At 38.4% G+C, this 26,995-nt stretch overlaps 1 protein-coding gene across 1 annotated transcript in view; it reads right to left on the bottom strand.

Moving 5' to 3' along the window:
• Nucleotides 1-6,103: 6,103 nt before the first annotated feature.
• LOC111142153 (deoxyribose-phosphate aldolase) overlaps nucleotides 6,104-26,995 on the bottom strand; it is a 114,946-nt gene continuing 94,054 nt past the window's right edge. Inside the window, exons 7-9 of the mRNA XM_022495141.1 lie at nucleotides 11,243-11,355; nucleotides 7,045-7,194; nucleotides 6,104-6,727 (exon numbers count right to left, since the gene is read on the bottom strand). Coding sequence (XP_022350849.1) covers nucleotides 6,671-6,727; nucleotides 7,045-7,194; nucleotides 11,243-11,355 — 320 coding nt within the window. The 3' untranslated portion in view covers nucleotides 6,104-6,670. The remainder of the gene's footprint in view (nucleotides 6,728-7,044; nucleotides 7,195-11,242; nucleotides 11,356-26,995) is intronic.

Raw genomic sequence — 26,995 nt, 5'->3', positions numbered from 1 at the left:
ACTGACCCTAAGTATTGACTTCATTTAACTGTAGGACTAAAACTAAAATAATTACGGAGGTTATGGTCACAGAGCAGAATTTAAATGTGATAAACTCTAATGATGTAGAAATAATCTAGCAAAGGTTTGGAGGGGAAGAGGACAGATGGTGGGTAGTAATGTCAATATGCTGATTTTCTCATCTGCTAGAGCAGAGGATAGAAAGATTATTGAAGCTGATAAATCATGTAATAAAGCTATAAGTACATTTCAAAGTGGTAAGAATATGATATGAAAAATTATATGATCATCAAGAATCAGGTATGCTGGTGAGGAAAATGGGGGAGGAAGTAGAAAAACTAATTTCATCATTACTCATGGTAGGAAGTCAATATATAGCTGTCTAGAGATATAGAAGTTTAAATATAAGGGGCACTGTCATATATGGCTAATGAGAGTGACTACAGGAAGGACTTCATAGGGCTTCTCCAGCCCTGTTGTGTGGGATCGAGAAAGGGCAGCTCTTGCAGAAGTCGACTGGAGGGACTCATAAGAAGTGGAAAGACAGCCGAGGGGCAATGAACTCTTTCCTAGCACAAAACATGAACAATCTCTCCAGTGCTACCTTATTATATTGTGGTTGAGAACTATCATGATGAGTGACCACCCAGCATCTTTGGAATACCATGTGTCACTTTCCCCCAAGAAGGCCAAACTGGCTTCCCAAGCTTCCTTTATAGCTAGAGTACAGGCATGTAACCGAGGTCTCAACAATCAGACACAACCACACAGGACTTTCACACCCAAGAGAGCAATGGGAGGAATCCATATTTGGCTACCATGGTAAGTCAGGGCTCCAACTTTCAGGGACAGCAAAGGCAGAGGTTCTGGTATCAAGCACCCAGTGATGGTAACATTGTCTGAAGAGTGGAGTGGCTCTTAAGAATGGTTTGGGCAGGGACGCCTGGGTGGCTCAGTTGGTTAAGCAGCTGCCTTCGGCTCAGGTCATGATCCCAGCGTCCTGGGATCGAGTCCCACATCGGGCTCCTTGCTCATCAGGGAGCCTGCTTCTCCCTCTGCCTCTGCCTGCCATTCTGTCTGCCTGTGCTTGCTCTCTCTCTCTCTCTGACAAATAAATAAATAAAATCTTTAAAAAAAAAAAAAAAAAGAAGAAGAATGGTTTGGGCATTATTCCTAGCTGGCTGCCTTGTAGGTAGAGGGGGGTTCTGTTATTTGCAACAATGAACCATGCCTGATAACGCATCATGGGGGTAGAACACACACTTAAAAAGCCAAAAACAAATTTAAAACATCCTTTCATGTTAAAAAGACCAAGCACCTAATGTTTTCATTAGCTCCTGGTTTAGAGATCACTTACACGGTAGCTTCAAATTAAGAAGCCAAGTATCTGTGAAAAGTCCCTTCCCTACAACATGTTATCTACTTTAAATATAAGTTAAAGAATGGGCTCTGTTACAATAGGTCTTAGTTTTAAGTGCAATTACACTGGAATCACTAAAGTCAAAGCATTCCAAATAGGGAAAATCGAATACAGCTGAAATTTACTATCTTGGCTTGCTGAAAGCCTTGGGAAGATTTTATGGATAATGATCCTAAACTCATCAACATGTTTATTCGAGGCTCCAAAGCTTGCATTTGAGTCCCAAGTGTAGTCAAGTTCACTGCCTACTGTGAATGGGTTAAGGGATAATGTCATTTCCATTGCTCCCTCTCTGGTTCGTGGCTATGAAAAGCAGCAAAATATACACATTCATTCTGCAGGTTCGTGATAAAGAAGTACTGTAGCTTGCGGATTTTACCAACAAAGAGATGCACTTACTTCAGAGTCTAGGTATTGAGTACAAGGCATTCTAGTCCAGGGGTTCTCAGTGTGGTTCGGGAGCATCAACATCATTTGGGAACTTCCTGGGAATGCAAATTCTTAGGCTCCACAGACAATTTACTGACTTTGAGGCCAAGAATTCAGTGTTTTATTAAAACAAAACAAAACAAAACAAAAACTCAGGGTGCCTGGGTGGCTCAGTTGGTTAAGTGTCCACTCTTGGTTTTGGCTCAGGTCATGATCTCAGAGTCCTGGGATTGAGCCCCACATTAGACTCCATGGTCAGCAGGGTCTGCTTGAGGATTCTCTCCCTCTCTCTCTCGGCCCCTCTCCTGCCTCCTCTCTGTCTCTTTCTAAAATAAATACATAAATCTTCAAAAAAACAAAAAAAACCTCTCTTGGTGATTTTCATATATACTAAAGTTTGAGAACCACTTTCTTTGGAAGCACAACCAAACCACTCCAATCAAAGGACAATCTACTTCTGAGAATGGAAGAGAAAGATGTACCTATTAAAGGAGTTCTGCCCTAGAATTAACCTAACTTCTCATATAACATACACTCATTTCTTCTGCTACAGAGGGGATATAGGACTCTTGGTTACTACGAGCCAATATAAAACTTTTCTTGGGCCATTAGACATTAAGTACTCTTCAACCTTCTCCTTGGGCTAAATAATCCTAGTTCTTCTTACCTTTATTATTAATCACTTAAAAGTCTTTGTAATCCTTGTCAATCTCCAGAATAAAGTACGACCTCATTTTACCATTCAAATAGATTAAAACACACTTTCTGTCACTGGACCACAGAAAATAATGCCCCAAAACCTGGGTCTCTTATATTCCATCTGTTTTAAAGTACAACATGTACTTCTAAAAACAAAAAAAAAAATCGAATTTTAGGTCTGTCATTTCAAGATATTCTGGTTCTTCCCTTTCATCCCTGCTCTTCCTAAAAAAAAAAAAAAAAAAAAAAAAAAGTTTTAGTTCATTGTAAGGTCACTAAGTGTTCCCACATATATTGCATTAAACATTCTGATCCTCATTTGTCCTATTAAGATTGACCAGATGGATATTCCTCTGACTCTCTCTCCTGAGCAGGTTTTAGTTAATTAAAAATGATTATTTTTACTACATGTATTATATATTGGCCAGATGTTACCTGTGGTCATTTCTGGAAAGGATCATTTGGTGGTCGTTATAAAATACATATTTTCCTTTGGGAAGCCAGACTCTTGAGCACAATCAGGAAAACAAATGTAGAAATTGATTTCACCTCATACCTTTTTCTCAGTGCCAAAATGGCCATAATGCTTCATTTCCTTTGAAAGTATGATCTATTCAAATTCTTTATTCTGTCTCCACTCTGGCCCTATTTATGTTGCATCAAAAAATTATCAGGTCGGTAGAAGGAAAATTAATATTGGTTTCTCTCTATACTAGAAGTATAAGTTGTTTTTTCCCCCAAAAAACTAATTTGATTTCTCTAGATGAGGCTTATGTAAGATATCTATGTATGGCCTAGCATTCTGCTCTGTCAAGACAGAGACTCTGGGCACAGAGGATGAGACTTCCAGATAGGATCTCTAACAGTTCCTGCTTTTACACAGGTCTCCTTAGAAGCTATTTTTCATGCAAACTAATTTGCCTAAATTTCCTGTTAGTACTGAAATAAACCAAAATGAGGCAAAGATACTGTAATTATGAAATTGTTTTGTGATTGCACTAGTCATTTTTTCTACATTTGTAGACAAACCAGAATCCAAACAAGCCCCTTCTCATTTTTTGTCCTTAAAAAAATAACAAACACAATAAAGCAACATTCAACTTTCTCTTTTTAAAAAAATTTCAGTTTTTGAGGTCACCCCAAATTTGCAAAGCCTAATGGATGGAATTAATCACATCATCATCTGGGCTAGATTTAGATGTTTGGTCTCTAAAACACCACTTAGAAGACTTTTTTTTTTTTTTAAAGATTTTATTTATTTATTTATTTATTTATTTATTTATTTATTTATTTTGAAAGAGAGAGAGAGAGAGCATGAGTTGGGGGCAGGGGTGGGCAGAGGGAGAGGGACAGACTCTGTGCTGAGTGTAGAGCCCAACACAGGGCTTGATTCCACACCCCTGAGACCGAGACCTGAGCCAAAATCAAGAGTCAGACACTTAACTGACTAAGCCACCCAGGCGCCCCCTAAAGACTCATAAGAGGCAAAAGTGGGTCTTTTCGAAGTCTGAATTTCACACATTGACAATTTTAATGTTAGATGCGATAGAGTGTATGAACAAGAAAGAAACTTCCAATTCCAAAGCCGTGGCTATGTTTTGTAAACTATTTCACAGCTAAAATATGGACCCAAGTTCTGGTCTCAGCTCTGACTTTCTACATGGTCTTACGTAAGTGACCACCCCATTTGGACTCTTTTCTTTCATAAAGAATGATAGTGATAGTTAGAAATACATATTCTCTAAAGTCTCTTTAAGCCTCCAAATTATATGATTTGTTGTTTAAAAAGTAACTTTAAGGCCTCATATGCTTTAATGAGCAATTGGGACAACTGGTACGGGGGTTGCTTTATTGACTCAGCTTTAAACACAGGACACAGCCCTCATTTTCTGATAGCCTAAGCATTTGCTGCTTATGTTCTGAAGTACACAGATCGGCTTATAGTAAATCACAGTCACCTCGAAAATGACCTCTTCCTCTTATGTTTTCATAGCAATCAACATTTACTAGGGTCTTCCTATTAGAGTCATCTGTGTTACATTTGATTTCCAGAGTCAGGTAAGGGGCAGACATTCCTGATGAAGAGCCTGAGAGTCCTTGGATAAATTGTCCCCCAAAATAAAAGATTACATACCTTCAGATCAGGCCATGCTCATCAGCCTCTAATAGGTTGGAGGGACTCACAGTCTTAATTTCCTATGTGAATCTATAATTGTCCGCAGGGGTCAATTTCAGTGGATGCCTCATATAAATCAGAATTGAAGATAATGATGCCTATTCACTTGATCAACTAAAATGACCAGCTGGGTTTAATGGGAGGAAAACAGAAACCCCTGCGAAATTGGAATAGCTTCAAAGGTGATAGACTGCAATTATTTTTCTGCAAAGTTTCTTCTCTAAAGGTGACTGGCCATTGTGCTGTGGGCACCTGGGCTGCCATGTTATGAGGGTGGATGTGACATTCGGAGCTACTGACCGTATCCGAAGGTGTAAGTCAAGAGTCTGCTTTCTGCCAAGGGATTGGGGGAAGCAGGATTTCTTCTCCTTTCTTATTTTAGTCATTTCCTTTACGGTTGGAGAGGAGCTTCGGGGACTTGCCTAATTGATTCCCGAGAGGCAAATTCTAATTTAGATTGCTACAAAAGTGTTTTCTCTTTATAGCCATAAAACATTTTCTAGAATTTGTTGTAATTATCCTTAGGGTAATATAATTTTAGGTCTGAAAGGACCTTGATAGTACCTGCCCAACCCCTTCTACAGATGAAGCAGCTGAGGTCCAGAGATGTGAACTGACTGGACCAAGGTCACAGGGCTAGAATGAGGGAGAGGCTGGCTACCATCCCACAATCAGAAGGTGAAACCAAAATGGATGCCCAGGCTGTGGCATCCATGTGCTTAGAAGTAGCTGGAGACTCACTCCACAAAAATCCCCACTTAAGAAAACGTGGGTTCTATCACGCAGGAGAGGGGCTAGAAACCAAAATGGCAGACAGGGAAAACTGGGAGGGACAGGGAGCCAAGGAACAAGTAGCCCACAAAGCAGATGACCCTTCCTTAGAGCGGACAGTGAGCTCTGATGAGCCTGTGTGTGCTGAGGGACAGTGGTTCCCCCCTTGGGTAACTGTACACATTTGGGAGCCAGACTGTCAGCCTGGGCTTGATTCTTAACTCTGCCGATCGTGAGCTCTGTGGTCCTTGACCAGTTGCTTCAACTCTCTGTGCCTCAGTCCCTCATCTGTATAAAAGGGCGATAACATCAGCACTGACTGTCACAAGGATTAAATACATTGATCTTTGTAAAGAGCTTAGCACATATTAAGTGCTATATTACTGTTGGCTATTTTTGCCCCTATTATGCCAGAAAATCTTAAAAGTTTCAGGATATAGTTGTATTCATTAACAGTGTTACTGAGGTGCCTTTTGATATAAATATGCAGACTCTATTAGACAGATTCAGAAAGACATTGCTAAAATCTCTATGTTTAATGGATTCATTTTTTAGTAGGTATTGTTACAATTCAAAGTGTTGTTTTTTTTTTTTTTTTTTCAAAAAAATAAACTACAGGGATTTTTTATTTTAAAAATGCAATAGCCATAATATCATGAAACAATGACAGAGGTTTCATTAGCAAAACAATTAATAAAAGAGTATATCTGTTGCAAAAATCAAAAGACAGATTTTCTTGGCAGGAAATTAGTGCCAAGTCAGTGACTCCTGAAGTCATTAGAGTACGGCCAATAGCTCAGGATGCCACGTTTTCTTTCGCTAAGGCACGTTTCTTGGGCAGTTTAACAAATTTTTCTCCTTAGAATTTAATGTTGTCAAAGCTCTCGTTAATATTTCACTCCAAATTTTTAAGAGAAAATCTTCACAAAATTAACAACACAGATCTTCAAGTAATTAGGACTACTTCAGTGCTGCCTGAAAAGAATACCATGTATGGATTAGTTGTTTTTTTTTTTCCTTTCACTCTTTGAATTAAATTCAGTGAAAGTTTTAAGGGAAAAAAAGTCAGTTACCTATCCATTCTCTCACATTTTAATCAAACAATTTTCACAATTACATAGAAAAACACATTTTAAACATTGCTATAAAGAACTCTCCTGGAACTGCTCACTGATTTAAGCCATCGGAAGATCATGATAGGCCGCATATCTTCCAGTCACGTGATGGTAAATCTGTGAGGAAAATCAGAGTTTGGCTGATTAATAATTATCATGCGTCATATATATCAAGTAATAATTATACTATTAAATAATAATAACTGTAATTCATGTTTCATTATAAAGCCCCATATTATTTTGCATTTCAGCAGATTCTCCATTCAACCAGCTTCAGGTGGAAGTTTGCTTGGAAGAAAGCAGAAGTTTGGGTGCAATGAGGTAAATCAGATGAGTTGTTTTCTCTAGTTCTCATAGCCCAACAGGGAATTTTTCATTTCTTTCTCAAAAACACACTTGTAGATCTGTGACAAGGACAATGGATTACTACACACCTGTCTCTCAATGTCCGAAAGCAGCGTACTGGCGCCTATTCGAAAGAGTTCTGGCGTTAGCCATTCATCGCCCAGCTCTTCCTTCACGAGAGAGAGCCAAGCAAGGGAATCCTTGGCATTGCGGATGCCTCCTGCTGGTTTAAAGCCTACCTACAAGGGAAGGTGGGAAAGAGAACAAGGTTTATTATCACTGGAAAGCTTTAAAAAATGGTATTGCAGGGGCACCTGGGTGGCCTAGTTGGTTGAGCTTCCAACTCTTGGTTTCGGCTCAGGTCATGATCTCAGGGTTCCGGGATCCATACCCTCGTCAGGCTCCACACTCAGCATAGAGTCTGCAGGAGAGTCTCTCCCTCTGCTCCTCCCCCTACTCATGCACACTCTTACTTTCACTCCCTATCAAAACTGAATAAAATCCTTAACAACAAAAAAATGGTACTGCGTTAATACAGGATCTCAATTCTCTCTCTCTCTCTCATCAAAGATTTTATTTATTTATTTGACAGAGAGAGAGACACAGCAAGAGGGGGAACACAAGCAGGGGGAGTGGGAGAGGGAAAAGCGGGTTTCCTGCGGAGCAGGGAGCCCGATGCGGGGCTCAATCCCAGGACCCTGGGATCATGACCTGAGCCAAAGGCAGATGCTTAATAAGTGAGTCACCCAAGCACCCCAACTCTCCCTTTTTTTAAAGTCTATTTCACTTCACCCAGCACAAGAGCTTAGATCACTGACTCATGCCCATTCACACTACAAAATGACTTTTCCAAAATTAATGGAAAGAATGTCACTGCTTCTAAGGAGACACTAGTGAGCGTTAATAACCCTCATTAACATTGCACTTATTGGAAAGTCATAAACTTCAACTATCTAGACTATAGCTGTGAACTGGGGATAAACAAGAGAGGTGTCAATAAATAAGGAAAACAGAGATCACAAAAGCCCATTCATCCTAGATTTCTACAAGTAAGCCTGTCTAGTCACCTCTCAGCCCTTCATCCCGAGATGCAAAAGACACACTCAGGTACTGAAAATAAGAGAAGAGAATCAGGGAGACCACACAAACCAAACTGGCAGCAATCAGGAAGGAGAGTTGACAGTTATTTTCACCAACTTCAGTGTAGGGACTTTTTCTAAGTCGTAAGTGGAAAGAGTTCTATGAAGCAGCCAGAGCAGTCAAATAAGCACAGTAGAAAAAGACAGTGTAGGAGCTCTTCACAGTTCAGTAGTCTTTGAAGGTGAACATAAAACAGCACGACTCAGCCAATATCTGATGTTTACAAATGATGTCCCTGAGTCCATTAGAAATGGATAAATGTGTTCTATAAACAGTAAAACCTGCTCATCTGGATTTACTTGTCTCAAGAACTTGAATCCAGTAGAGGAGAGAATCTACAGACAGGAACAATCGAGAAAACACTGCACAGCCCAAGAACTAAAACTCAGGCATTTGAACCCTGAGAGCCATTGATTCAATAGGTAGCCCCAACATGGGGTTAATGGCTAAAAGAATGCTAAACAAGAGAGACAATAAATGAATGGTCCCATACATGCTTGAAAACTTAGGGTTAACCTGGACGCCGCCATTTTTCCCACTACACCACACCTAATCGATCAAGGGTCATGTCCTCCCAATCTTCCCACCTTAATTTCTGTATGTCGCCCCACCCCCCACACACTTCCTTCATCCTCTCACTTCTGCTGGTTTAGTTTAGACCCTCATTAGTTCTCACTAACATCGGTCAGTCTCTCGTTTGGTCTCCCTGCCTCAGTCACTCATTGCCACACAGCTAAGCGGCAGCTGTCCACTGATCCTAACCCTATCTGCCTATTACCCAGGAGCCCAGGAGGCTCTGAAAGACTGCAGGGACATGGGGTGAGTACAGGAGATACATAGGATGAGACTAGTGTGAATAGGCCCCAAAAATCAATTAGCTGGTATTAGCATACATGTTAATCATAAGCACATTTCTGTCAATTAGGCTGTGCTGCATGTAGATTTTTCCATACAGTTCAGTTGTGTCAGCAAGTCTGTTTGGCAACATTTCTAAAGAGAGGTTCTAGCATAAGTTTATCCTTTTTTTTTTTTTAAGGGAGAGAATATGGAAAACATAAATCTGCAATGAAATCAGTTATGAAATATTAAACCTCTGCTGCTCAGAGTGACACTAATCATGGTCTGGAAGACGGCCCATCACATTTTAAAACACCCCTTAAATCAATGATGTAGAAAGTTTACAGTGTAAGGGCTGCCCAGGCAACTTGTCAACAACCTGAGAGGATGCTCCTGATTTGCAGATACATACACAGGTCCTCACGGTGTGCAATCAAACGTGACTCAAATGAATGGGATTTTACTTGCATCTGTCTGTTTCCTAATAAAACTGGGATGAACTTTGTTTATTACCTGAGGAAAAGGCCCATACAATTAAAAACAAGCACTGAGAGGCAGCAAAGAGTCCCTTCTTACTACACTCTGGCCTAGAACATGGAGCACTTAAAACTTTTATTGAAATTCTTTGCTTGTTGTCATGAGCTCTCTTGGGAAGGGCCTTGTTCATTTTGCATCCTTGTTAACAGAGGGTAACATGGCACACAGTTAACTACTCAGAACATGTTTGTTGAGAACACAGCAGGACTGTGTCTCCAATGGTTGAGTTTTAACCCTGACTAAAGAGCTTCCGAAACATACAGATGCCTGAGGATTACTTCTCCTCTGGAAGTGCGAGGGATGAGGGGCCCAGGCATCTATAAACATAAAAAGCTTCACATTTATTTCGTTGTACTTTTGCAGAAAATAAGAACCACCGGTCTAAACGAATGGTGGTGGTCTCAGCTGAGGGGACCCAAGATAGAGTCTCTTTTTTAACGACTAAACTTTTTTTACTTGGGTCAGTGCAGAAAGGCTAACCGAAAGAAGAGATTACTCAAATGGAGTCAACTGTCATATGTAAGGTCACAGTAGCTATCTTTCCTATTTGTGCTTTTTTAAGACAGGAAGTTTTTCTGAAGGAGAAAATTCTGCAAGGAGTTCACTTCCTCTCAAACCCAGTACATTCTAAAAACGGTCTCCAGTTCCAAAATGAACCAAAGATACAGTCACATATGAAGTCATCACATCTAGTTGGCAAAGGATTAAAGGTCTTTTTCGGGTTTCCATTTGGCAGAAATCCAGAGATTGGTTTTAAAAGATTCCTTCTGAGGAAGGGCAGTCTCATTAAACAAAACAAAACAAAACAAAACAAAAACAAAAAGAAAAGAAAACCAAACTACCTTTCTCACCAGTGATGTTTAAAAAAAAAAAAAAATCCTTTGAGATAATTTGCAGCTAAACAAGCAACTTGAAGTGAAAAGGAAAATCCAAACTCATTTTAAAAAAAAAATCTCATATGCATTTTTCTTTTTAACTTCATATGTTTCAAAAAATATGTATTATTTTTCGAAAAGCTGACAAAAGCTAGCACATACCCTCCTCAGCTTAACAGTCTTCCAAAGAGCACATCCAACTGCCATAAAACGCAAAAATGGATATTTAATTCAAGAGCTATATAACGTCTAGCTACCTTTTCCCTGCTGTTTCACAGCATTTCATTATTTTGTTTAATAAGTTCATCTCCTCGAGAATTTTCTCTTCACCTCATATTATTAAAAGTAATAAGTTTTTCTGGACCGGGGGTTTCCCAACAGAAAAACCAATTTATGTGTGTCCTTCAATAATGACAGGAAAAGATTATTTCCCATTATATTGCATACTTTTCATATCACCACCACAGCTTATCATTCAATAAATGTTACTCTGCAATTCTTTCCATTCCTCAAGGAAGTTTAATTTCTGCATTAACCTGTTTTCGCTGGCCAACGCCTTACCAGAAAGCCTCTGTGTTGTAGCAGAATTAGTTCGTTAAAGAACCCATTTAGGAATCTCTTGTCAGTGATAAAATTGTCTTCAGTTAATAAAAGCACATAAAGTGAGTTTACATCTTGATCACACATACTTACTCCCACACTCACACTCACTTTCTGTTAATCGCACATTTTTCTCCATGAATGTGTTCTTTTGTAATGAAAGGTAAATTAAACATTTATCTTCATAAAGGTAACTCATTCACACCTTCTGCATATAAAGACAGTTTTTGTGGCTGTAACTAGTATTATAAATAACATTCTCTTTACTCTAAAGAAAGATTTGCTGGCAATAATATACCTTGTTTCCAGTTTTCCAGAAGAAATCTCTAATGGCCCGTAGCATTACTATTGCTACCGGGAAAGTGGCATTTACTGTTTCTTTTCCAGTAGAGGTCTTAATAAAATCTGATCCTAAAACAAAAGGGAAAAAGAAAAAAAAAAACCCTCCATGTTAATTAAAAACTTATTTTTACACTTTTTAGTCAGTGAAAGAAATGAGCTAAGTAAATTTTTTTTTCCTGAGGAGCACAACTTTATTTTTTGTTAGTTATTTGAAAAAGGAAAAATAAAATCTCTCTTTGAAATAATTCTGTCCATACTTCCCACCCTCCACCCTCAATTACTAGAAAATGAATGAAATTAAGTACCAATTGGGTTCTCACAGATTCTTGGGGCCGCTGCCTCCATATTTCCACATCATCAATGAAAATCAAGTTGGTTTATTTAATGCATAACTGAGATGAACAGAACAATGTTATGCTATGTGCTTAATATCATATATCACGGCACTTTACTGTAAAACTGCAGTGCTCACGCATTTTCCCCTCATTTTCTTGTGCTTGATGGGAAGTAAGAGTCCAGTTGTGACAACACCAGAAGAATGATTTGTACTGCACTGTTCCTTAAGGAAAGCACTGTCTTCCAATGAGATTAGGAGTTTCACGAAAGATGTCATGCTATTTCATAACCTACAAACACCTTAAACAACTTTCTGTCTCTTGTTTCTCACATGTGTCCTAAACCTGTTGATGTAGTTTAACAGAATAGCACAACGAGACAAAGAAATGATTATAACCGTGTGCTATACTCTGTTCTAGGTGCTTAACAAGTAATAACTCAGCCACTCCTCACAACAACTGTATAAGGTAAGTACTAATACCCCATTTTAAAAGATGAAATGGAGATACAGAGAGGTTAAATAACTTGCTTGGGGTAACAGTTAAGTGAGGGAGGTAGAATTCTAACCAAAGTAATATAGCTGAACCAACAGGCTATAGTGTCTCCAAGAAACTTACCTAGGGTGACAAAGTCAGGTAGCCAAACAGAGATTCCATCTTCCATGTGGTTACCTACCCCTAAAACGTTCAAAATGCAGACCACAGAGCACAGTATGGGCACCACCAGGCTACCTGCTAAAAATGCAGACTGTCGGGTCCTATACTAGTCCACTGAATCAGAATCTGAATATAAACAAAGTTCCCAAGCGAGTCCTGTGCAATTCACAGCCCTAGCCCACCGACTCTGTGGGACCATAGCTAAGTCTGACCTCTGAGACTCTCCCCAGGTCCGTCAAAGAAGTGGTCAATTGAAGTGGGGGAAAGACGTGGCTAAAACTTTCCCCATTAGTTTCAAATAGAAAAAATACTTCTACAGCTATTCTGTGGATGGAAAGATTCAAATCAACCTACCTTTAAGTAAATACACTGTGTGTAAGGCACAGTGGAAAATAAAACAACAAATAAGCCAACCCTTGACCTCAAAAGCATACATTCTAGGTGCAGATGGAGAAGGAACATAAATCCTGAGTAATCACTTGAAGAGCTAGAAGTCAGAAGATCTGGTTTCATCTCCCAAACTTTCATGTCTATAAAATTCATCTGAAAATTCTTAGTTGCTTCATAGCTTTAATTCCCACAGGGAAGTAAAAGCTACAATCTATGTGAAAGCACTTTGAAAACTCTCAAGCATTCATAAATATAAATGGATTGAGGACCTAGGTAGGGTTTCAATCTGTAAATACATGATAGAAATTCGGATTTATGAAAGCAAGTCATCAGAAGCCTTTGGAGGGAGGGGCGTCTGCAGGCCCACTGAAGAATTGGAGACGTTATCTGTCTCGCATACATTCATCTACCAAACATCCACTGAGTGCTTACTATGTCCTAGACTGTTGTCGATACTGAGAAGAGACCACTAAACAAAATAATAAAGCTCCCGCCCTTGTAAGCTGATTTTCTAGAAGAGAAAGACAATGAGCAAATATATAATAAATGTCAGATGGAGAGTTATGAAAAAAAGCAATGCAATGAGTTAGAGAGTGATGGAGTTGGGGAAAGGTAGCTATAGTTAAACAGTTACCGAAAAGGCATCTCTCAAGACTGAAATTCAAATAGAGACTGAATGAAAGGCATCTATGAAAAGAACCACAAGCAGGGAAATGCCAAGTACAAAAGCCCTGAAGTAGGCATGTGCTAAACTGATTGATGAATGAGTGAATGAATGAGACCACAGAAGCAAGGCCTGATCCCCACAGCACCAGAAATAAGACAATCAAGGGGATGAGAGCAAACGAGGGGATCCAAACAGATCTTAAGAGGGAGGGGAACATCCCCAAAGAATTCACAATGAGACCAAGATGTGCTTTCCTAAGGTGTAATACTGTCTTCTGAATCATTAGAAAGCTTTTGGGTTCAACACCAGCTATCATCTAAATTCTTCCACGCATCTTAGAAAAGAAGATTATTACAAGACCAAGGCTACATTTGGAGGCCCAAGAAAAAGGTATGGTCACTTAAAAAAACCACACAATTTAAAGTTAACCAAAAGAGCCAAACTCCTTTGAAAGAGTCCAGAGTTAGGGTAAGGGAGGAGATTCTCCTAACATATTTGGGAGGAGCGAAGAGAACCCCTATCATGAGAGCAACAAGGGCCCAGGTATAGTAACAACAGCCTGCACATCATGTGTTTGTCCCCCTTTCTTACTGTATTTTAAGAACATTTGAGGGCAGGTTCTTTCTAGGAACCAGGTATCTTTTTAGGAACCCTGTATCCCCAGAGCATGACATACATTCAAGGCTCAATACATGAATTTTGGATGGATGGATGCATGGATGGATGGATGGATGGATGATTGGATGGATCAAGTTGGTTGATAGATGGATGGCCACAGCTACCAAGGAAAAGCAAACTACAATATTTCCCATCTTTAACTGACTGAGAAAGGAAAGGCAGTTTTGAGTTTTAGTCCAGTTCAGGTAACAAAACTGGACAGGTGGCTCAGAAGAATATATCATTTTACTTATTTTTAAATAAACTGTAAATTTTGGAGCAGATGTAAAGCTACAGAAACATCAAGCTAGTACAGTTTCCACATGCCCTACACCCAGTTTCCCCTATTATTAACAACATTTGTACATTTGTTACGATTGATGAGCCAAGATAGATATATTACTATTAACCCAAATTCATACTTTATTTAGATTTCCTTAGTTTTACTTAGAAGCCAATTGCATCCAGGATACTCTGATATGTACATTTATAATACTGCCATGGGTTCCTCTTAGTTGTGTCAGTTTCTTGGACTTGCCTTATTTTTATGACCTTAACAGTTTGAGGAGTACCGGTCAAGTATTTTGTAAAAGCTTCCTCAGTTGGGACTTGTCTGACATTTCTCTCATGATTAAACTGGGGTTTTGGGTTTCTGGGGAGGAAGACCATAGAGGGAAAGTGCCATTCTCATCATATCATATCAAGTGTTCCTTCCATCAACATGATCTACCACTAGTGATGTTGACTGTACGCACCTGGGAGGTCGTGTTTGCTGGGTTTCTCTATTGCAAAGTCATTCTCTTTTCCCTACTTTCCATATTGTCTGCCTTGGGAAGAAGCCCTTATGTGTATCCCACACTTAAGGAATAAGGAATTATAATTTACCACCTTTAGGGGGAATAACATCATAAATTATGTGGGCTTCTTTTGCATGAGAGATTTGTCTCCTCTCATTTGCTTATTTACAATTATTTATATCAGTACAGACTCAGAGATATTTATTTTATACTTGGCTTTATAATCCACTATTACTTCATCTCATTGCTCAAATGGTTCTAGCTTTGACCACTGGGGGCTCTTTCAGTTCCTTCCTATATCCCTTGGACACACCTCCATCACATAGAATTTTTGTTTTTTAAAGCACTTCCTTTGGTATTGCCAAATGCTCCAGGTTTATCTTTTATGCTTTCTGCTCTAGTCCTAGAATAAGCCATTTCTCTAAGGAGCCCTAGTTCCTCTTCTTAGAGGATGGTATTAGAACCCAAAATCTTGGTGCTAGGTGTACTCACTGCTACTGTGGGGTCTTGTTTCCAGCTCTCTCTGCTGCCTAGCAAGGAAATCTATGTACGTACACTAACCCATTTATACACACACATCTTTTAATAATTCCACATTTAGCAATCTATATTTGTATTAAACTAAACACGCATAATACTGATGACTCCAACTCTAACCCATTACCGCATGGATCATTCCAGCCCCCTCCCCCTTCTTTACCTGTAAACTTCCACTTCAACAGTGAGAAACCAAACACTGACATCTGTCACTCATTTCATTGTTCACATTCAGTTTCCACACATAGAGCTCTCAGAACTGTTACCTACACCATGGGAAACAACTTTATCAACGCCTATACAGTGCTCATGTGCATTTTCCTGTATCTTTAGCTTTATAGCCCACACTCGCTTACAGATTATTTTTTTTTTGAGGGGGGGGGGAGCAAGAGCAAGGTGAGGAGCAGAGGAGAGGGAGAAGCAGACTCCCCGCTGAGTAGGGAGCCTGACTCGGGGAATCAATCCCCAGACCCTGGTATCATGACCTCAGCCGAAGGCAGACGCTTAACCGACTGAGCCACCCAGGGACCCAGCTGACCCTCATTTATTATGTTATTCAGGTCAGCACCTTTCTTCCTACCTCCTTCAGGGAGGCCGTTTCATATATTTTTAATACAGTTAAAGATTCTTTGCTCACAGTTCACATTCTATCTTGGAATCCCCTGATCATGTAAATGATTTTTTATTTCCATACATTAAAGTTCAGTCTTCATGGAGGTTCTAGTAGTTCTACAAACATATAGTGTCGCATATGCATCATTACAGGCTTGCACAGAACACTCTCCCCACACTAAAAATCCCCCATGTGCCACATTTGTATCTTCCCCCACCGTGCCAACAACCACTGATCACTTTACGATGGCAACCATTTTTGCCTTTTCCAGAATGTCATGTGTAGGAATCATCCAGCCTTTTAGGCTGCCTCTTCACTTAGCAATATGCATATAAGGTTTAATACTCATGTCTTTTCATGCCTTGACAGTTCATTTCTTTTTATTGATAAATAATATTCCATTGTATGGATGTACCCTAATTTGTTTAACTATTCACCTATTAAAGGATATCTTGGTTGCTTCAGTTTGGGGCAATTACGAATAAAGATGGTACAAACATTCATAGGCAGGATTTTGTGTGGACATAAATTTTCAAATCAGTTGGGCACATACTGAGAGGGGCAAATGCTAGAATATATGGTAAGACCATATTTTGCTTTGAAAGAAACTGCCAAATTATCTTCCAAAGATTCTGCATTCCCAACAGCAGGAATGAGAGTTCCTGATGCTCTATATCCTCACTAGCAATTGGTGTTATCAGTTTTTGGATTTTATCCAATCTAATTGGTGGACATATAGATTACGCACATATTTTTGTTGGCTCATACCCAAATAATCAATTTATGGATTGCTGTTATGAATGATAGTAGTTCTGAATTTCAAATTCCCATGGTTTACATTGCTAGTAGATGGAAAGGCAAGAGACTTTCTATATTAATATTGTATCATGCAACCTTGGTAAACTCACTCAGTAGTTTTCAAGAGCCTGTTGGTCTGGGGGGGTGGATTTTTTGCTCTGTGAACAAAGACAGTTTTATATGGTTCCCCCTGTATTAATTTCTTGGGGTAGTTGTAACAAATTGTAATAAACTTGGTATCTTAAAGCAACAGCAATTTATTTTCTAACAGTTCTGTAGGGCAGAACTCCAAAATCAAGTTGTCAGCAGGGATGCACATCTTGTGGAGGCTCAAGGGAGAAATCTGTTCCCTAAGTCACCCAGCCTCTTAGAGCTGCCAGCGTTCCTTAGCTGCATCACTCAGACCTCTGCCTCCATCTTCACATTGCCTTCTCTTCTGGGCAGAAACTGTCTCTTCCTCTGCCTCTCTCTGATAATAACGTTTGGGATGGCATTTAGGTCCCACGTGGATAATCCGGAATAATCACTTCATCTCAAAGAGCCTTCATTTAATCACACCTGCAAAGACCCTTTTTCCCAAATGAGGTAATAGTCACAGGTTTGCAGGGGAAGGGGGGTTAGGACGTGGTCATATCTCTGGGACCCATTATTGGCCTGCCCCACTTCCCAATCCGTACTTCTCTAATTTCCTTCTTCTGTCTTCTTGCACTAGCTAGGACTCTCCAGTACAGTGTCAAATAGGAACATTCTTGGTGTATTCTTAGGGCAACTTTCTGGGAATGGTGTCTAGTTTCTCAGAGTGTGTTAGTTAAAGGTTGTTTGTAGATGTTCTTTCTAGTATTCCTAGTCTTCTGAGAGCTTTTATTATAAATGCATGTTAAAATCTGTCAAATGACTCATCTGTGTAATTTGATATGACCATATGATTTTTCCCCTGTAATGTACTGATATGGTGGATTACATTACACCGAACCAGTCTTGCATACCTGGAGTATATCCCCCTTGGTCATCGGATACAATTCTTTTTATCCATTGTTGAGCTCATTTTGCTAATATGTTGTTCAGGATTTTTTTTGCATTTATGTTCATAAGTAATACTGATCTATAGTTTTCCTTTCTTGCAATATCTTTATGTGGCTTTGGTATTGGGGTAATGATGGCCTCACAAAGTGAGTACTCTCTCTTCTTCAATTTTCTGGAAGAGATGGAGAATTGGTAATATTTCATCCTTAAATGTTTGGTAGAATTCATCACTGACACCATCTTTGGCTAGTGCTTTCCTTAATTTCCTTTTAATTTTTTAATAATTTAATAAATTATTAAATAAATACTAAAGAAAATTATTTTATAATATTCTGGAATTAAAATATAGTTTTATAACAGGTTTTAACATAGTTTATGTAAATAAATACATGCTTGTATATTTATTATTATATATAATATTTACAAACTAAATAAAATTAAAATAATTTCTTTAATAGATATGGGCTCATGTGGACCATTTCTCCTTGCAGATATTAATCCAACTTGAAAATCAATAATCAGTTTAAATGTTAGTGGTCTAAATACACTAGTTAAAAATCATAGATTAACAAAAAATAAGGCCCTTCTATATGTTGTTTATGAGAAATCCACTTTAAAAATAAAGATTTAGAAGATTAAAAATAAAGGGATGGAAAAAGATACATTAATCAAAGTAAAGCAGAGTACCCATATTAATTTTGGACAAAGCAGACTTCAGAAAAAGGAATATTATCAGGGATAAAAAAGGGTCTTACATTATGATAAAGGGGTCATTTCTCCAAGGAGACACAATAATCCTAAACATGTAGGCAACTAATAATAGAGAATCAAAATATGTGAGGCAAAATTTGATAGAACTGAAAAACAGATAAATCTATCACTATAGCTAGAGACTTCAAAACCCCTCTCTCAGTAATTGATAAACAGGGAGAACATGAGCAAAGATATATTTTTAACAGAATTATCAGTTATCAAGATCAAACTGGTATTTATAGAAAGTTTTAAAAACAAAAAACAACAGCAAACTACATATTTTCAAGTTCACAGAGGACATTCATCAAGATAGGGCTCTTTGTCTTATTTTTCTTTCTTAATATTTATACCTCTTTTTCTGCTTTCCCTGGATTTAACTGAACATTTTATATGGTTTCATTTTATCTCCTCTCAGCATATCAATTATACTTTCTTCTTTATATTTTCTTTACTGGTTGCCCTAGTGTTTTCAAAATACATTTTTAACAAATTTAAGTATACCTTCAAATAATAGTCTACCACAACACAGTTACTGCAGGTACCTTAAACAAAGTATTCCTAATTCTTCCCTCCTATCCCATTCATGTGGTATTAATTACCCAGCACACTATTGCTATTATTTTAAACAGTTATCTTTTAGGTCAATTGAAAAAGAAAAGTAATTTATTTTTATTCTTCATGTATTCCTTCTCTGACATTCTTCTTTTTTTAATGGAGATGAGAGTTTCTGATATATGTCATTTTCCTGCTCCTTACAGAACTTTTTTTTAACATTTCTTAGAGGGCAGGTCTGCTGGCAACATAGTCCCTGAGTTACATAAGTCCGAGTGCTTTCACTTTCGAAGGAAAATTTCACTGGATATAGATTTTTTGCTTGGGATTTTTTTTTTTCTTTGAACATTTAAGTACTTCGTCTACTCACTCCTTGCTGACATGGTTTCCAGTGAGAAGTCTATTGTAATTACTTCCTTTGTTTTCCATAGGTACGGTGCTTTCTTTCTCTGGCTTTTTTCAAGATTTTCTATTTGTCTTTGGTTTCCTTCAGGTTGATTTTATATATTTAGGTGTAGTTTTTTTTGCTTGGCTTGGTTTTTTCCATATTTATCCTGTGGTGTTCTCTGAGCTTCCTGGATCCATGGTTTGGTTTTCTGTCATTAAGTTTGGAAAATTCTCAGCCATTAATTCAAACATGTTGTCTGTTCTATTTTCTCTTTCTTCTTCTGCTATTTCAATTATCCATGTGTTACACCTTTTGAAATTGTCCCTCAGTTTTTGTTCTGTTTTTCTCATCCTTTTATCTCTTTATTTATGTTTCGGTTTCGGAGGTTTCTTTGGATTTATCTTCATGGTCACTGATTCTATCCAGTCTTCTAATGAGTCTGTCAAGGCATTCTTCATTTCTGCTGCAGTGTTTTTGATTTCTAGCTTTTCCTTTTGTTTATTTCTTAGAATTTCTACCTCTCTACTTACCTGGCCTATCATCTTTTCATGTTGTCTATTTTTTCCATTAGAATTATTAACATATTAGTCACAATTATTTTAATTTTCTCTTTCTGATAATACCAACATCTATGTCATGTCTGAATCTGGTTCTGATGCTTGTTTTTTCTCCACAGACTGTGTTTTTTCTTGCCTTTTAACATCTCTTGTAACTTGTTGGAAGCCAAATATGACATATTAGGAACAGAGGCCTTTCGTGTGACATTTTATGCTAATCTGGCCAGGAGCTTGGCTGTGTTTTATATTTGCTGTAGTCACCAGTGCCAAAGTCTTCAATGCTATAGTATCCTTATTTTTTTTCTGCCCTGTTTACTCTAGGCTTCCTACGTCTTCCTCCTCAGAATGAGTCCCTGTTTTTAAGCTCTGTTAGCTGTAGTCCATTAGATTACTGGAGTCCTGTTGGTGTGGTATTAACGAATAGGGGAGAACAAGCATTTCATAATTCTATGATTAAATTTCAGTCTTTCAGTGGACTTTAGGTTATAACCTTCACAAATGTGTCTTAGCTTTTCTATCCCACTTTGATGAGGCAGGAAGAGTGAAAGGGAAATGCTTTCCCAGGTGAGATATGATTCTAGCAAGTTCTTTTGCCTTGGAGAGCAGGCCTTCGTTAAGGAGAATGCTTTGTACATATTTTGCAAAGATTATCTCCCCCCCGACCCCTGCCACCAGAGCCAAGAGATCTTTCTCAGCTCTTCACTGTGAGAACCTGGGGTTCCTGGAGGTAAGACCGGCAAAAGTGCTGGCATCACACTTAGCTTCCAACAAGTTGCTACAATTATCACTTAAGTGTTTTTACCAGTTTATGGCTCTAATAGATCTTGGTTGACTCTCAGGAGTCACCATCTCTCCAGACTTTGAAGTAGCAGCTTACCCTGAGACCTAAGTTCTTGAGGAAGCATAAGGTCTGACCACTTGATATTAGTGTTTAAAGACAGTAAATTTGGTGTGTTTTGGATGGCCTGAGGATAACTAAGAGCCAGAGACCACACAAGAGATTAAAATGGCAGTTCAGACATACAGCTTTTTCTTTATGTCCAGGAATAAGATTTAGCTTTAATTATACAAAATACTTCAGAGAGTACATTAGTATTTTACTACTGTCAAAAGAACAATGGATTTTCCAGTGGGACTAAGTGGGCACACACTTTTGTTTTACTTCTTATTTTAATATTGCTTCCCTTGCCCCTCTGCTAAAACAAAATTACCTTAGAGAAATAAATGCTAGATTTCAAATTACCAATATCACAGAGCACCATAAACTCTCCTCAGGGGTCATGTAAATCCAACACTGACCAAACTCACCTCTGCTCAGCTTCAGGAAAAAAACCTTCTGAGAAAATATCTCATAATTAAAACAGCTATCCATATAAATGTTCCTCCATCAGTGCCCACAATTTCAAGGAAATGACTAAACTAGGAGATAAAAGGCCTGAAAAGTCCAAAGTAACACATTAAATGGACCAGAATTCAAATGTGGTTAGTTGGAATTAACATTAATAATAAATTTATAGTATTATATTCAATTGTATGTTTTTAATTTTCTTAATCTGAAATCTCTAGCACAATACTTTTTTTGTGGTCTAAAGCAACTCAAAGCTTTTCTAAGGCCTGTAATTACAAGTCTCCATGGTACAGTTTCATTAAAAACTTTCATTAAACAACAGCTGCCCTTGTATATGGTCTTCTAATCAATTTGGTCAAACAGAATGACTTCTAATCAGCTGTTGATAAAAATAGAAGATGAAATTTTAATTCTAATAGATTAACCACAAACTCAAGACAGTCTTCAAAATCCATCTAGCTCTATTCTCCAGTGGATTTAATGACTATTCAGCAACTCATTACTAAATAGAACAAGATGAACATTTTCCAGTTCATTAAAGAAATGTACTATGTATTTTTGCATTGTCCTCATGATTCGTTACAGGGAGTCTTAATTACAAGATAATGGATAATGGTTATTAAATGCAGACTGCAGTAATGAAGCTCTATTCATTTGCGAACCTCAGAGACTGCAAAGAGAGGAAAATAAAATTACTAGCTTCAAAAGATTAACGGATCAAATTATTATTCAATTTTGAAAATCTCATTCAGACTTCATAGAAACAAGAAGAGATTAAAAACTAGTATTAAGACCACAGTAGTACATTAAGAAAAATAATATCTTAAGGCTATTACTGCATAATAAGCTTCAGATGTGATTATTAGAAAAACATATAGCTAACAATGGGAAAACATACATTTTTATTTCCCGAACAAATCTTATTTATGAGATAGGAAGTTACTAGCAGGATCTTAAAGACAGTTGTGGCGAACACGGAAGATCCATGTGCCTCTGGTACAAAAGAACAGCACAATGGAAGGTATTATTAACATTTTATACTTTGCTAATGAAAAATAGGATTTAAAATCAACTGCTGCTTGAGAAAGCTTGTCATTAAGCGGAATTCATGCCAACCCTATAATAAGAGCTTTTGGGCACATTATTCATTAGCACCATGTTTTCCATCGCTCTCTAAGAAATTACCGATTAAAGTTAGCAAGAGAGTTTTGCATGGTGATTCTGATACTAATTTATACTTGCAATCTGCAATGGGCCACTTTTTTTTTTAAACAAATATAACGCGCAGAAATATGAAGCCCCAGATGAAAACATTTTCTTTGAGACTATGTTCTTTCATTCAACATAGACTTGACAATAATTTGGGGTGAGATAGAAAGGTCCAGTGTTACAGCTGAAGAACTGGCCAGGCTGAAGACGGAAGCAGAGGGCCCTGGGGGAGGTACTGGTATGGTGCTAATACTCAATCTGGAGACAATTAAACCACAATGACATCCTTACATGGTCCAGGGATAACAACTAACCTTATGAAAGGGGAAGTTTTTTAAAAGAGAGAGGAAAATCTTAAGAAGGAAAGAAAAAAACGAAAACACCTGCTTTCTCCGTTCTTTCCTTCAATCTAGAGAGTGAGATCTGAAAATACTCCTCAGTTGGTCTAGTCCGTCATGTGAGCAAGGCAACAGAGTGTCATAATTAAGCAGCAAGGCATGTTCAAGCAGAATGGCAATCAGAAAGCAATCACAATCTCGGAGTTAGAAAATATCTCAAATACCCCAAGGGTAAGATTAGTTCATGATAACCACATTCTTTGCAGTTGCCTTCCCCTCAATAAAAATAAAAACGTGGCCATTTAAAATAATGTAGAACAGTATGATTCAAATGGAAAACAAGGTGGGGACTCTGACTATATAATCCTTGGTAATTGACAGTAATGTCCCTGGGAGAATATTCTAAACCATTACGCTAACCATACAAAGATATGTGTTAGAACTGCTTGACGCAAACAAGAGTCCCTGAGTTACCTCTAATGTGACAAGTTTCCCTTCACTTCTAAAACTTAGGTGATTTGAAATGAGTTTCAGAACTGTAATAATGCTAGAGATGGGAGTTTCCAGTCAATGCAAACAACATCTCTTCTAGAGGAGATGTAAATTATTTACTCTTTCAAACAACTCTAAATGTTTTGTTTTTCATTTTTTTAAACAAATTTGGAAAAAGAAAAGGATTATTGAACTCAACTGTTTACAAGGCCATACTGTCAGCCAACTGAGAAACGACAGAATGTTTCCTAAACCTCGCTCGTCTCTTCCTCTAATTTTTCTTTATTTTAAAGAGAGAGAGGAAAAGAGAGTGAGAGCACGTGTGAGAGCAGGAGGAGGGGCTAAAGGGGAGGGAGAAGGACAAGCAGACTCCGTGCTAAGCACGGAACCCCACCAAGGGCTCCATCCCATGACCCTGGAATAATAACCTGAGACAAAAGTAAGAGTCCGAACACAAGCAGGGGAAATAGGGAAGGGAGAAGCAGGCTCCCCACTGAGCTGGGAGCCTGATATGGGGCTCGATCCCAGGACCCTAGGATCATGACCTAAGCCAAAGGGAGACACTTGAGGACTGAACCACCCAGGCGCCCCAAGATGGGATCGGGGCAAACTCAAGGTTGCTGGGGGACGAAGGGGGGTAGGGAGAGGTTGGTGGGATTATGGACACTGGGGAGAGTATGTGCTATGGTGAGTGCTGTGAAGTGTATAAGCTTGACGAATCACAAACCTGTACCCCTGGGGCAAATAATATATGTTATAAAAATAATAATAATAATAATAATAATAAAGCAGCAAGAGTTGGAAGCCCAACCGAGTCACCCAGGTGCCCCTAATTTTTAATATTGTATTAGTGCTCCTGAGGATGTTTGTGAATATCAGTTCAGAAATGAGCTCCCAAAATTAGGCTGCACTTCTGAGTTTTTGGGTTTTTTAAAAAGACTTTATTTTTTTGAGAGAGAGAGCATGAAAGGGGTAAGGGTCAGAGGGAGAAGCAGGCTCCCTACTGAGCAGGGAGCCAGAAGTGGGACTCGATCCTTGGACTCCGGAATCACGACCTGAGCAGAAATGCAGACACTTAACTGAGTCACCCAGGTACCCTGAACTTCTGAGTTTTTACCTCTCTTCTTCTTACTCCCTCTTTTGAGTAAGGCTTTTAGGAAGGGAAGTGGAGATAAATGAGCCCTAGAAGATTTGCAATTAAAACAAAGGTTCTGGAATTAAGATAATGGGTTGCAAAACTTTGTGAATATACTAAAACCCCCTGAACTGCACACTTTCAAGGTGAATTTTATCTTATGGGAATTACATCTCAACTTAAAATAAAAAAGCAAAAGAGAATGTATTCATGAGAAAGAGGGAGAAAAAAAAACTATCCAATAAAATTAACTCTAGAGGCACCTGGTGGCTCAGTCGTTAAGACTCTGCCTTCAACTTGCACCACAATCCCGGGGATCCTGGGATAGAGCCCCACATTGGACTCCCTGCTCAGCAGGAAGCCTGCTTCTCCCTCTCTCTCTGTCCTGGCTTGTGTTCCCTCTCTCCCTGTCTCTGGTGAATAAATAAATAAAATCTGTAAAAAATAAAATAAAATAATAAAACTAACTCTAAGTAAAATTATCAATAAGTTGACAAATCAAGTATGTATAATCAACCGTACCCTCACCCCTTTCTTGAACTCATGTTTAAAGGCGACGCCTAGTCCTCTCTGTAAGTGGTTCCCACCAGCTCCCAAGTAGGACATCCACAATCCAGGCTTCCTCTCTAATTGTCATCAACCATTACAACATAACATTTAGCTGTCATTGCTTGAAATAGATATGCTACCTGTTGACAATGTTTTGCTCAGTAGACGGAAGTTAACAAATGAACAGCACTCATATTCAAAGCACTAACCAACTTGAAGCACTACTTTTGAAGAAAAATACTTCAACACACTTAACATTATAGTTCCTTGAAAAGATTCTGGAAGAGTGGCACCAACTCTGATAATTTCATGCTGGTCAAAGAGAGAGAATTTTAATGAAAGGACCTTTGAGGACCAGCTCAATGATGCCTTCTGGGATTCAGAGAGCACCCTGTGCATAGTCTGGGGCCATACTGTCCAAGATGGTAGTCACTCACCGATACAGCTATTGAGTGTTGTTGATCCCAACTGGGATGTGCCAGAAGAGCAAAAGGCACAAAGGGATTTAAAGACTTAGTATAAAAAATGTAATGTCAAATGTTTCAGGGGCACCTGGGTGGCTCAGTGGGTTAAAGCCTCTGCCTTTGGCTCCGGTCATGATCCCTGCATCAGGCTCTTTACTCAGCAGGGAGCCTGCTCCCTCCTCTCTCTCTGCCTGCTTGTGATCTCTGTCAAATAAATGAATAAAATCTTAAAAAAATGTTTCAAAAATAAGTTTAAATTGATTACACACTGAAATGATATATATTGGGTTAAATAACATTCATTATTATAATTACTTCCACCTGTTTCTTTTTACTTTACTAATGTAGTTATTAAAATTTTTTAAATTATATTATCTCTATTAGACAGCACTAGCCTAGAGCTTCAATGGGACACCAAAGTCTGTAATCACTATGTGTAGGCTACAATTTGATGTCCTTTTAAATTAACATCCTTTACATGTTGGTTTAAATTTATTTAGGAAAAAAAGGTTGAATTCTGCCTTAGAGGGAGAGTAAGAAGATCCCTGGTAATAGCGCTTAACTATTCTCTTATCCAAGCAATTCAGCTCTGCCCTCAAATCTGAATCCTTCACTCAGCCAAACAAAAGCTCTGTAATTAACCAGACCTGCCTTTCTTGAAAAGTGTAGACTATCCATCTGGAGAACTAAGAGCATGTCCCTGGAATATCTCATACCCAATCCCATTCATATACTGTAGAGGAATTCTAGTAACTGCAAAATTCTAGTAACTGCAGAGAAAACCACCATTTTCAATGGTTTCAATATGTTTTATGGGTTAGCACCCTAGGAAATTGGCCAGCTGACCATCCCTTAATCCTGTCTAGAATTGGTCTTGCTTTCAGTTTTCAAACAGACAGGACTAAGCCTAAAACTTCATTGACCATATATGCCTTGTGCTTACAGCTCTGTGCTCAACCCAACCACTCTCCTTCTCAACCCTTCCATAGCCACTCAACTAATACTTACTGGCCATCTACTAAGTACCAGTACCATTGCCCACATGTAGACACAGCAGCATGTACAAGCCAAGGCTTTCCTTTACAGGACTCTGTACCATTAGAGGCAACAATGACTTAGGTATAGATGTTATATTCACTTTCTCTTAGTCTGGCTACTTAAATTAAAAAAAAAAAAATCTTTATCTGTCCCCATCACATTACCCTCAGTTTTTCAGAGAGCACTGTGGCAGTGCTGAGAAGAAAAAAATGAGATTCTTGAGATTAGGCTAGTACCCTATGATCAAACAAAAATACCAGAAATACCCACAAGCATTGTTATTGTATAGGTGTAATGGTTTGGATAAAGTAGAAAAGTGTTTCAGATGCAATATAAAGTGAAAACATCAATCTGTAAATCAAGTTACTGATGCCAAATGCCTCAAAATCAAAATGCTTTCCTTTTTAGCCAG

The sequence above is a fragment of the Enhydra lutris genome, unplaced genomic scaffold, assembly GCF_002288905.1.
Source record: "Enhydra lutris kenyoni isolate GAN:26980312 unplaced genomic scaffold, ASM228890v2 scaffoldscaffold7, whole genome shotgun sequence".
Taxonomy (NCBI): Eukaryota; Metazoa; Chordata; class Mammalia; order Carnivora; family Mustelidae; genus Enhydra; species Enhydra lutris.
Note: the sequence above shows the minus strand (reverse complement) of the source record. Positions and strands in the feature narration are given on the sequence as shown.